This window comes from Mytilus californianus, unplaced genomic scaffold, assembly GCF_021869535.1.
Source record: "Mytilus californianus isolate M0D057914Y unplaced genomic scaffold, xbMytCali1.0.p SCAF_2, whole genome shotgun sequence".
Taxonomy (NCBI): Eukaryota; Metazoa; Mollusca; class Bivalvia; order Mytilida; family Mytilidae; genus Mytilus; species Mytilus californianus.
The window spans coordinates 82,488,795-82,501,029 of NW_026262668.1; the positions used below are offsets into that span (position 1 = coordinate 82,488,795).

A 12,235-nucleotide genomic window follows, 5' to 3' on the forward strand; every position below is an offset into this window, starting at 1 on the left:
ACCATGAAAATAAGGTCAAGGTCAGATGAACCATGCCAGACAGACATGTACACCTGACAATCAATCTATGCATTAAATACAGTTGACCTATTGCTTATAGTATCTAAGAAACAAACTGAACCATGAAAACTTAACATTGACCAATGAACCATGAAAATGAGGTCAAGGTCAGATGATACCTGCCAGACAGACATATACACCTTACAATCATTCCATACAACAAATATAGTTGACCTATTGGTTATAGTTTAAGAAAAACAGACCAAAACACAAAAACTAAACACTGAGCAATGAACCGTGAAAATGAGGTCAAGGTCAAATAAAACCTGCCAGACTGACATGTACATTGTAAAATATTTCCATACACCAAATATAGTTGACCTATTGCATATAGTATTAGAAAAAAAAAAACCAAAACACAAAAACTTAACTTTAACCACTGAACCATGAAAAATTAGGTCAAGGACACATGACACCTGCCACTTGGACATGTACACCTAACAATCATTCCATGCACCAAATATAGAAGACCTATTACTTATAGTATCTGATATATGGACTTGACTTCGAAAACTTAACCTTGTTCACTGATCCATGAAATGAGGTCGAGGTCAGATGAAAACTGTCTGACAGGCATGAGGACCTTGCAAGGTTCGCATATATTAAATATAATTATCTTATTACTCATAATAAGAGAGAAATTAACATTACAAAAAATCTTAACTTTTTTTTCAAGTAGTCACCTAATCATGAGATCAATGAGGTCAAGGACAATGGACATATGACAGACGGAAACTTCATAACATAAGGCATCTATATACAAAGTATGAAGCATCCAGGTCTTCCACCTTGGAAAATAGAAAGCTTTTTTAGAAGTTAGCTAACGCCGCCGGATCACTATCCCTATGTTGAGCTTTCTGCGACAATAGTCGCAGGCTCGACAAAAACTGCATACACATTAAAATATCCTTATATTTTTACAAGTTCAACTGGCCCTTAAGGGTCATGATGAACTTTTGTCATCATTTGGCTTTCATTGTACATTGTAAACTTTAAAATAAATCTTCAGCAATCAAATCAAACTCCACATGATTGATCCTTAGGGTATCTAGATTAAAGTTTGTGTATTATAAAACAATCCATCAACCAACATGGTCGCCACAGCTAAAAGTAGTTGTCTCATATCTTGAAAACCATATTGTAGAATATCTGATGAGTTGAATACGTGCAGATCTACCTACTTTTAAATTATACCAAAATTATCCACAGACTCCTTACAGATTTTTTAACCAAATTAATTATTTTTGCCTTATTACTTTAAAAAAACATTATAGAATGGTAACAGCAAAAATGATCAGCAATACATTACAAAAATTCTGATATGACTTAATACAACAAATTGGCACCTTTAATAAAGGAGTTATTGCACTTAAATTCATTTCTTTTTTTTTTAATTGTAGCATTTTTATGCAGGCACCACGGATAGGGGCATTAAGTGTTACCCTTGTCCGTACGTACATACGTCCCAAAATTAATTTCCATACTCTAATTTTAGTTTGCCTCAACGAAATGTTATGAAACTTGGTACACAATGCTTATTACCACAAGACACAGTCACAGATCAAGTTTGACTTTGGGTGGCGTCACTTTTACTGTTCTAGAGTTATGCCCTTAAATATGGAAAAATTGCTGAATTTTTCGTTTTCCATTCTCTAACTTATGTTTACCTCAACCAAATGTTATGAAAGTTATACACAATGCTTATTACAACAAAACTCAAATCAAGTTCAAATTTTTGGTGGCGTCACTTTTATTGTATAATATCTTGGATACTTCAATAAACTATGAAAACTGTAGACAACAAAAATCATCAGCAATACAAGATCAACAAAACTGCCAAAATCTTGAAATAATTAATTGACTCCTTATAGAAGCTGAAAGACTGAGAATTTTATATTCCCTGTAAACAATTTTTTTGAGAAATGTTTGTTGGGAGGGGAAAGGGGGGTATATAAGAATCACTATGTCTGCATGCCTTTATAGCAAATCCTCCAAAACTAGGCAAATAAAATAACTTACAAAAGACAAGACCCAAAGTACTGATCAAATAGTTCTTGCAGTTACTGAAAGTTAGTTCAAGGCTCAATTTATTCTAGTAAATGTTTCCCAACTAAATTATCAATCAGTGCACCTCCAACAGATTTAGTGTTAAATCTCATAAGCAGTCTGAAAGTAACATGACCTTGTAACTTGTAAGATGCCAAAATATAATTATCAACAGGCTGTAGGACCATAAGTTTTTTTAAGTTGATAGCAATACATGTTTATTTGTGAGTTAAACTATTGAAAATGAAACCAATGTGCGAATGAAGCAATAATCAAAGATCTTCCTAAAATGTTAAACTGATATCTTTTAAAGGGGCGTTAACTGCTATTTAGACGAAAAATAAATGGAGAATGTGTCCATGGGATACAGATGATGCCCCCACTTGCATATAACGTTATAAAGGGGCATAACTAGAGAACTGTAAAAGTGACGCCACCAAATCAAACTCGATCTGTGTTTTTTGGTAAAAAGCATAACATTTGGTTGAGGCAAACTAATGTTAGAGAACGGAAACTAATTTTGTGCCACTGCAGGGACACAAAAATAATTAAAATACAATTATTTGGTTGTTTCAAATATTTATAAAAGCTGAATATTGAATTAGAGATCAAAAACATAGCATATGTAATATTGGCTTGCAAGTCAATAATTCAACCTCATTTGAATCCATTTTCATGTAATCCTATCTTGACCTTCAGCTGAAGATTAGTTATGCATGCCCTAATGAAATAAATGTCAACATTAAAAAGTTAAACAAGGGAGCCACATAAAAAACACATTTCTATGACCGATTTGGTCGAAGTCATTCATATACAGGTAAAACGATGATTTACATTTTTAAAATCTATTACATGAATTTAAACAGACCTGAAAAATCGTATTTACACAACTCTACATGCTGCTCAGTCTATTTATATTTATATTAATGTTTATATACGGTCAAATGACTATCGTCAGTCTTCGGAGGTAATCTTGATGGTTAATCTATTCTAAAATATGCATCAAATACTGATGCCTGATGCATTATAACAATTAAAACAAGCATTCTGAGAGTTTTGCATGGCAATACATAGTCCCCTAACGGGTAAAAATTCATTATACTGGAACAATATGCTAACTTGTTCTATAACTTGGTGTAAACAAAAAGAAAATATCAAGTCATTATATTTAAGCATGACTAAAAACAGTGTGAATAACTGATTATATGAGTGAATTTTTCAAGTCCAAGGACCATAACTCTGCACAAAATTATCAGACTGAAACAAAAAATCAATCAATATCTTCAAGCATGATGAAAAAAAGTGTGGAAAACACTCTTTACATTAGATATGATTAATAGTTCTCTAAAATTAGATATGATGTAATACAATGTATATCTATTTTCAAATTATAATCAAATATAATTAATAGTTCCAAATATTTTTTCTTTCATTTGTCACAAACTAATTTAGATTTGTAACTTATCTATAAAATGTCAACAACTTCTATCTATACACAATGTAATGTAATGAAATATATACCTTAATAAAAAATACATTATTATCTAATTAAAGGATTTCACTTCATAATTTTTTTTATATATATAGCATTCACAAAATTAGTTTATACAAAATAACAAACACTTCAAACAATTTACCAAAGAATGTCTTTTAAAAAATCAGTTGTCTCCCTTTGTACAGAAATATGGTTTAACATACAAAATGTAGTACTCTAACATTAGATATGGACCATGATAACTCTGGACTAAATCATCAGACCGGAACAAAATTCGAACTTGATCTATAACTTGTCATGAAAGAACTATATACCAAATATCAAATCAATATCTTCAAGAACGAAGAAAAAAGTGGAAAACTGATTAGCCGGACTGACAGATGGACAGACAGACGGACGGAGTGCAAACCTAAAGTCCCCTTCGACTTAGTCGGTAGGGGACTAAAAAAGGAGATGTGGTATGATTGCCAATGAGACAACTATCCACCAAAGTTCAAATGAAGTGGATGTAAGCAATTATAGGCAACCATACGGCCTTCAACAACGAGAAAACCCCATACCGTATATAGTCAGCTATAAAAGGCCCCAATGTGAAAAATATGAAACAATTCAATTGAGAAAACGAACAGCTTAATTCATAACAAAACAATTTATGAAAAACAAATATGACAGACATGAATCAAAGACAACCACTGAACTACAGATTCCTGACTCCTGTGGCGGGTTTTAAACATGTTTGTGAGCGCTAAACCCTCATCTAACCTGGGACAGTGGTGTAAACACACAACATAAGAACAAACTATAAAAATCAGTTGATAATGATTTAACTCATCAGATCTATACAAAGCAGAAAAACACAGACCGGAAGTGGCAGGGTATTTATACATCCCTAAAAACAAAAAAGACACAAAGTACAGATCTGAGAGAACTCACAGTTACTGACAGCTAGTTCAAAGCCAGTAACAACTAATAAAAGAAATCATGTATCCAAGACTAATGTATCAATCAGTACACATCCAACATCCAATGGATGTGAACTGATTGATACATTAGTCCATTTAACTTTGTTTCTTTGGGACTATTTGTAATTGGATTTACGTTTAAGTATATTATGAATCAAATACGAGAATTAAAGTCAAATTGGTGACCATGAATTTGACAGCTAATGCCCCTTAAAAAAATTAATTCAAAGGACCTTTAAGTTTACATGGATCTGATTTACAAGCTCTATAAACAACATTAGGATGTGATATCATGTTTGGAATAAGATTTCTACAGTATGATTAATGTTATATTCAGCCCACATATTACATTTTGAAATTTGTTTGCCAAACATAAAAAAAATTTCAGGGACAAAATTAGACACACATGACATGGATTTCATTTTTAATAAATATAAAAAAAGCTATAATTCTTCTTTTGTTGCCTCTGGAGAATTGTTTATAAATTTTAAAAAGTCTTTTTCTGATCTTCCTCCTTCATATTCTGATAAGAATTTATTACCAACATAAAGTTTAAATGTAGGAAATCCTTCTATTTTCTCTTCATTGCAAGTTTCTGAAACACAAAACATATGCAAGACTTAAAATGCAAAAAAAATAAAATTGAAAATACTATGATTATGGAGATGTTTTTTTCTTCTGAAACTACATTTTTTTAATGGGAGGTTTATTTTGACATTTGTAAATTGTATAATATACTTTACCCTTCCCTTTGAAGACATAAAAGTTCTTGAAAAAAAAACCACACTGATGCAAGGTATTTTAAGTGGGAGTCAAATTTTTTCATTCAGGTTCTGGATTATTTAAAAGAAAGGATGACTTTATTTTAGCTATTTTGTAATGGTGTGTAGATTCTACAGTGTGATGTATTATGTTGCCTTATCAGTGAGTAATCCCTGAATTATTGAAGTGTAAAATTGACTTTTAAGCATTTTGGTTGACAATCATATTTTCATCTAAGACATATATGAATGATAGTCACCTTACAGCAGTCACTATTTGTTTGATGTTAGCCATTAACTATTCTTAAAGAGAGTCGAAAGATATCGAAGGGATATTCAAGTCAAAAATAAACTGACAATGCCATGCCATTTCGTTTGATCTAATTGGAATAAACTGTCTAGATGAATAGGCAGAATGTATGACAACATTTTTAAGAATTAGATTTTTAAAACATACCTCTACTTTTAGTACAATCAACTGCAACAAAAGCTTTTTGTTTATCCTTTAATGAATCAGCAGCATTCTGGAAAATTGGTTTTGAACTTTTACAATGGCCACACCAAGGTGCATAAAACATCACTAATGATGCTTTATATTTTGAAAGCTGACTTTTAAAATCTGAATCAGATAAATGTTTAACTGCACTTTTAATTGAGCTCCATTCTGGTTCTGGTGGTGGTGTTGGTGCTGCAGGCTGTGGACTGAAAAGTCAAACATATAATCTTCTAATGTCGTCAAGCAACAACTATAAACATTTATTTTTTCTCAAAGCCTTTATTTTTATCTTCAAAAATGTGATCATGCCAATCTTTTTTTTAATGATTAAATAGGACAGAATAAGCCCAAAAATTCCCCTTTTACTGTCTATGCAAAGGATCAGCTGTGCTAAGGGCCCTATTTGGCCTTAAAATTGAAGTATTATAGAACAAGGTGATTTTGCTTTAAATAATCGATATCTATGAGCAAAGTTTTAACTGTAAGGAATTTAAAATATTATGAATTTTAGATTTTGCAGCTGAAAAATAGCAAAAATTTGAATTTTCTTCAAATAATTGCATATTTTGACAAAAATTTGTGAGATAGGAGATATTGAGAACATGCAAGTACCAAGAAAATAATAACATGTCAGGTGTTGTTCATATCCATATAACATTGTGGCAAATTATCTAGTTATTAAATTCATGTGCTTTAATTTAGGTAAAAAAAACTAGTTAAAAATTGACCAAATCCTGTTTTTCAAAAAAAAACATGTAGAAGACCCTTTTCAATAGCAGCATGGATCGTAAGCTACCTGTTTTGACATTGATTGAATCATCTTTAAGAAAGACATACAGGGAAATCTAAAATTCAAATTCCAGTGAAAAATTGGATGAAAAAAGGGGAGAATCATCTGCAGATACTAACTCCTTGTATTTCCTTAAAAATGTCTTTTATATGCATGTAAGTATATATGAGAAATATTATGGTCAGAGAAAATGAAAGATAATGTGATCAAAGTCTTTCCCTTTGTCTAGAAACATTAAACATATGACACTTTTCTACATGTATCTGATTAAATTTACTTACTTTTTCATGAAACTAACCAAATCTGTCACTTTTCTGCCTCCTGAATATTCAAATGATTCTATACCATTTCTGTAAACCAAAATGAGTGTATTTAAAGTTATTCATCTAAAAACGAATTAACGTATTTATCTACTATAAGAAATACCTTTTTTAGATCACAAAATATGCCTATACACCATTCAAAATTTCATTATACCATTTCAAGTAACTTTTTGTTGCAAGCTATCATTAAAAAATTTGTTCCATTCAGCAAGAAATATTAAGACACTGTTTTGCTATTCAAATAGCATAATTTTAGTAGAGACTATTTTTCTAGGCAATCAAATACCGACTTGAAGGATCATTGTGGCCAGTTTGGTTTTAATTGGTTCAGAGCTTCCACGGTAGATTTTTAAAAATTGCCAAATGATGACTATATCTTACAATGAGCATTAGGCAAAGTGAGCTTAAAATGGGGATTTTTTTTTTATATTTCCAGTGTTGTTTTGCAGCTAGTGATATTTATCTGCTTAATGTAGACATTAGTTTCTTTGTAGAATATACAAATTAATTTTGAAAATACATTTATCTAGGTCACATGCTAAATCTATAGTGATTAAAAAAATGAATACTTATGTAATTCTGAATCCTGGAGGAAAATATATGAATAAAGTATACTTACTTAAAATATTTTACTGAAAAGGAAGCAAAAGAAAATATAAATGCAAATATATCTGAACATGACAAGTAGAAAATCTTCAAACTTATATATATTGTTTGTACAACCTGGTCAGATGTACTTTTAATTTCATGAACTGATATTTGAAAATTGACAGTTACTTAAACTGGAAATTACCCATGAAACTTGAGTAAAATTCATAAATAAAGTTACTTGAATTTCATTGTTTTGTTTGAGGATTTTAATTTCAATTTATTTAGGGTTTTGTTTCCATAACTTAATTTTCAATCTGAAATTTTTTTTTTTGAAAGTAAATATACTGACAATAACCAAATGAGAGAAAGGGGATGACTAATGATTTAAAGTAGCTAATGGGTCTAAATGTTCAACGATAAGATTTTTCTAAAACTTCTGTAAAATACTTCTGTAATTTCAAATTTCAATATAAAAACTGGGGGTCACAGACTTTGTTTGTTAGTTAAAATACATTGAAATGAACGAAATCACAATTATTTTATATGGATTATATATGAGGGAAACTTAATTTTGTCTTATTGAGGAAACACTAAAAGGATTTTTCTGAAAATTTTATATACACTTAATGACACATCTTATTTTTGATAGCTTTATTAATAACATTCAAGTTTAAGATGTTTCTGTCATATATTGCATGATACTTGGTCAAATATTTTAAACCAAAAAAGTATTTTTGTAACATGCCCGGAAGGGATGCTCAGAAAAAGACACCTGATCTATCTTCATACAAACCTTTAGGAAATATGTATTTTGAACATTCATATAATCATGGTTTCAAAATTCATGATACCCACAAAATTATTTATCATATTATGAATATCAATGAATCAAAAGTACATGAATCTCTAATATAAATGGATCACAATGCTCTAAATAGAGAAATGAGTTTTATTGGCATAGCGTCAAACTTACTTGTAGGATAACCTTGAACTTTATATAGGCCAGCAATCTGACTGTCAATAGTAGCATCAACAGCAGCTAAAACTCCTTCTACCTAAAATCAAAGTTAACAATAATACTCAACTGTTAGCTAAAATTCATTTTACTTAAAATTAAAGCTTGGTTAAAAGTATCACTGAATAATTTATTACCTGTAACCATAAGCTGTGATACAAATTATGGGACCGAAATTATATTTATCATTATTCACTCTACATGTGAAGAAAAATAATAGTTTTAGCAAAACTTACATTTTGACAACATTTTATACAATGTTCTGTAGTCAAGCCATGGTTATAACAAAATACTGTAAACCAACTAATTTTCATTAGCGATTTATGTTCGCGAGTAGAAAAATAACGCGAATATAAATCGTCGCGAATATGGAAAACTTGAATCTTTCCTTACTTAACTACATCAAGTAAATTAGAAAATCATGAAATTTAATCGCCGCGAAGTTGACTAGAAAGGGCTAAACGTGAAATAAAGTATCCGCGAAAATAAGTTGATTTACAGTATATGACTGTAATATTTTTCTTGAAAGTTGTTACAGAATGACACAATTAAAATCTTCATATATTATTATAACCTTCATTATTAAAGCAATAATCTGTTCAGTATTTTTACTCAATGATTATATAACATATATTAACATATACCTTCGTTTCTAAATATATCATCTGTGTCATATTTTGGGTGAAATAAAACCTAGCTATCTGCTGGCCTTTTATATTACAATTTGACACCATAGATTCTGATACAATGTATAATCATGCAGTATACAAAAAAAAAAGAAATGTTGTATGATTACAAATGAGACTACAATTCATCATGATGTGGATGTATTCTTTACAAAAAAAATAAAATGTTAATGATTGTGCATTGTATATATTGAAGCAATCACTTGTACTGTAATTTTGCAAACTGAAGACAAATGGATTAAAAGTGAAATAAAAAAAAGGCTTTTATGTATTTTGAAGGTGCTTTCAGGCTTGTTTGACCTGCCTTGTTCTGTGCTTTTTTTGCACTCTAACAAGGACAATAACTCCTAAATAGGAAAATTTCAAATCATCAATATTAAAATTGACCTCCATTTTGTCATCAGTAGCAACATCTTAAAATTTGAAAAGCATAGGTTGAAAAGTTCATAACTTTTTGCACAGAAACAAGATAAAGAGTCATTTTCCAATCTATTAAGACCATAACTCCTAAACAGTAAAAGTGAAAATCCTCAGTATCAACTTGGACCTCCATTTTGTCATCTGTTACAACATTTTAAAATTTGAAATAAAAACTTTGAAGAAACAGTTCATAAGTAATTGCACTGAAACAACATAAAGTGCCATCTTCAAATCTATCAAGTATCATAACTCCTGAATGGTAAAAGTAAAAATCCTCAGTATTGAACTTGACCTCCATTTTGTCACCAATAACAACATATAAAAATTTGAAAAGAATTGGTGGAATTTTGTCATCAGAAACAACAAAGTTATATTTGAAAAGTGTTAGTTGATTGGTTCACAAGTTATTGCACGGAAACCCCATCCTTTAGAAAAACCCTTTGAATTTTGCAAGTCCAAAATTGAAAGTCAAACCAAAATTTGTATAAAATTGTTTTTTATATTCTGGATCTTTTTTATGGAATAACTTACCTTCATCCCTGAAAAAATTAACCTCAAGTACAAGTTAATTCATAAAAGATTTTAAAAATTACTTTTTAGAACAATAAGAAGTTGTGTTATATATCTTATGCATATTTGTCACACACCTGAACCTGAATATTGTTGAAGTTAGGGCTGTTCAAATTGTTCATGGTGGGAGGGATTGGAGTCACTCAAATTAATAAATTGTGAGTGGTTGCATTTCCCTCAGAATTTTGTAAATATAATAAGTAAAAAGAAAATATTTTTTTTGGGTGGTTGGTGTCTAAAAAAGACGCCTCCCATGCCACCCATGTCTTTAATTCTGGAACATCCCTTATTTGAATGATGTAAATAATGTATCAGCTTTTGGTTTTTACCTATTTTGATAAAAATGTCTATTCATCACATATTCTCATTTGATGTTTTCTTACGTGTATGTCTTTTTAAAAATATTCTTTGTTATTTTCAAATGTATTTCAAGAGAGCCTCAGTGAATATTAGTTTTAAAGCTGTTACATCCTGGTTGTGTCATAGGAAAGAAATTGGAACAATAGCTTCAATCTTTCCAAAAAATACCTTTATTTTTATAACTTACATTTTGATCTTTAAGTAAAGAAGCTGCCTCAGCATAAGCAGGTTTCATAGCTTTACAATGTCCACACCCTAAATAAAATATTATATGGATTACAACTTTCTCTTCCATGTGTACAAAATATAAATTCCATATAATGAAATATAATTGATATGATGTATTAATTCAAGACACAAATCATTAATGCAATTCGAAAAACAAAGACAATAGAATGGAATAGCACTTTAGTTTCTGTTCATCAACTAAACATTGGATTAATTCAAATCAACTGCCATTTTTATGCATTTGAACACTATGCTTTTCAAGCCCCCGCAGCAGGCAATGGGGGCATTAAGTGTTACCCTTGACCGTCTGTCCTTCATTCTTTCCGTCTGTCTGTTCGTCCCATTTTCAATTCTGCACTCCAACTCAAGTTTCCTCATCCAAATTTTATGAAACTCATACACAATGCTAAGAACCAAAACTCGCAAAAAGACTTCGAATTTGAGCAGTTTCGAATTTGAGCAGTGAGTCGCTTACCATTCTACAATTATACTCCTTTATAACTTGGAAAAAGCCTCAGACACATTCTTCTTTTATTTTTTATAGTTAAAGATGCCATGTTTTTATGTCAGCAAGCTTAAGAAAGGAATTTTTGAAAAGCACACTTTAAGAATGACTGTTGCCACTTTTGGTATAAATATGAGATATATTAAAATCTTCAACAAAATATAAAATAAACTGTTAACACAGAGATATGTCTTGCCTTTTTATTATTTTGATAGTAAAATGCAAATGTTGAAATTAAAATAGCAATACTTTAATATGTAAGTTATGCAAAATATTAAAAGTCAATGAACCATGACTGAAGATACATGGCCAAACAATCTCCATGGAAATGAGATATGCCAATGCTAATACAGCTGCATACCAAATAGGATTGACCTACCACTAGTGGTTCCCCATAAACTGACCTAATCACAAACTAATACATGTAAACTAAGCAAAAGTTTCAAATCAATCAACCATAACTGAGAGGGCGGGGACAAACAATCTCCATGGAAATGAGATGTGTTGATGTTAATACAACTGCATACCAAATATCATTGACCTACTAATAGTGGTTCCCAAGAAACTGTCCTAATCACAAACTAATACATTGTTGATGCAGCCGCCGCTGGAAACCGCACATCTTAGGCTGTGTTTGGATATACGGCTGAGGCCGCCTATGATTAACCATAGGTACCTTAGCCTACCTATGGTTTGATATTTTATACATCAAAATATAACCATAGGCCATCTTATGCGTATATCCAAACACAACCTATGTCTCATTTTTTGACTCCTCTATCACATTTTAATGATGAATGATATCTGTAAGCTTTTAATAACATAAATATCTTTAAAAAATTATTAACATGAATTTCAATAAAAGTACTATAGATGACAAACAACTGATAGGAAGAAACAACGGTATGTTTATATTTTTGTATCTTA

At 30.5% G+C, this 12,235-nt stretch overlaps 1 protein-coding gene across 1 annotated transcript in view; it reads right to left on the bottom strand.

Moving 5' to 3' along the window:
* Positions 1–4,975: 4,975 nt before the first annotated feature.
* LOC127728345 (protein disulfide-isomerase A5-like) overlaps positions 4,976–12,235 on the bottom strand; it is a 35,550-nt gene continuing 28,290 nt past the window's right edge. Inside the window, exons 20-25 of the mRNA XM_052235697.1 lie at positions 10,763–10,830; positions 8,498–8,579; positions 7,553–7,565; positions 6,892–6,960; positions 5,782–6,026; positions 4,976–5,158 (exon numbers count right to left, since the gene is read on the bottom strand). Of these exons, the coding sequence (XP_052091657.1) occupies positions 5,007–5,158; positions 5,782–6,026; positions 6,892–6,960; positions 7,553–7,565; positions 8,498–8,579; positions 10,763–10,830 (629 nt within the window). The 3' untranslated portion in view covers positions 4,976–5,006. The remainder of the gene's footprint in view (positions 5,159–5,781; positions 6,027–6,891; positions 6,961–7,552; positions 7,566–8,497; positions 8,580–10,762; positions 10,831–12,235) is intronic.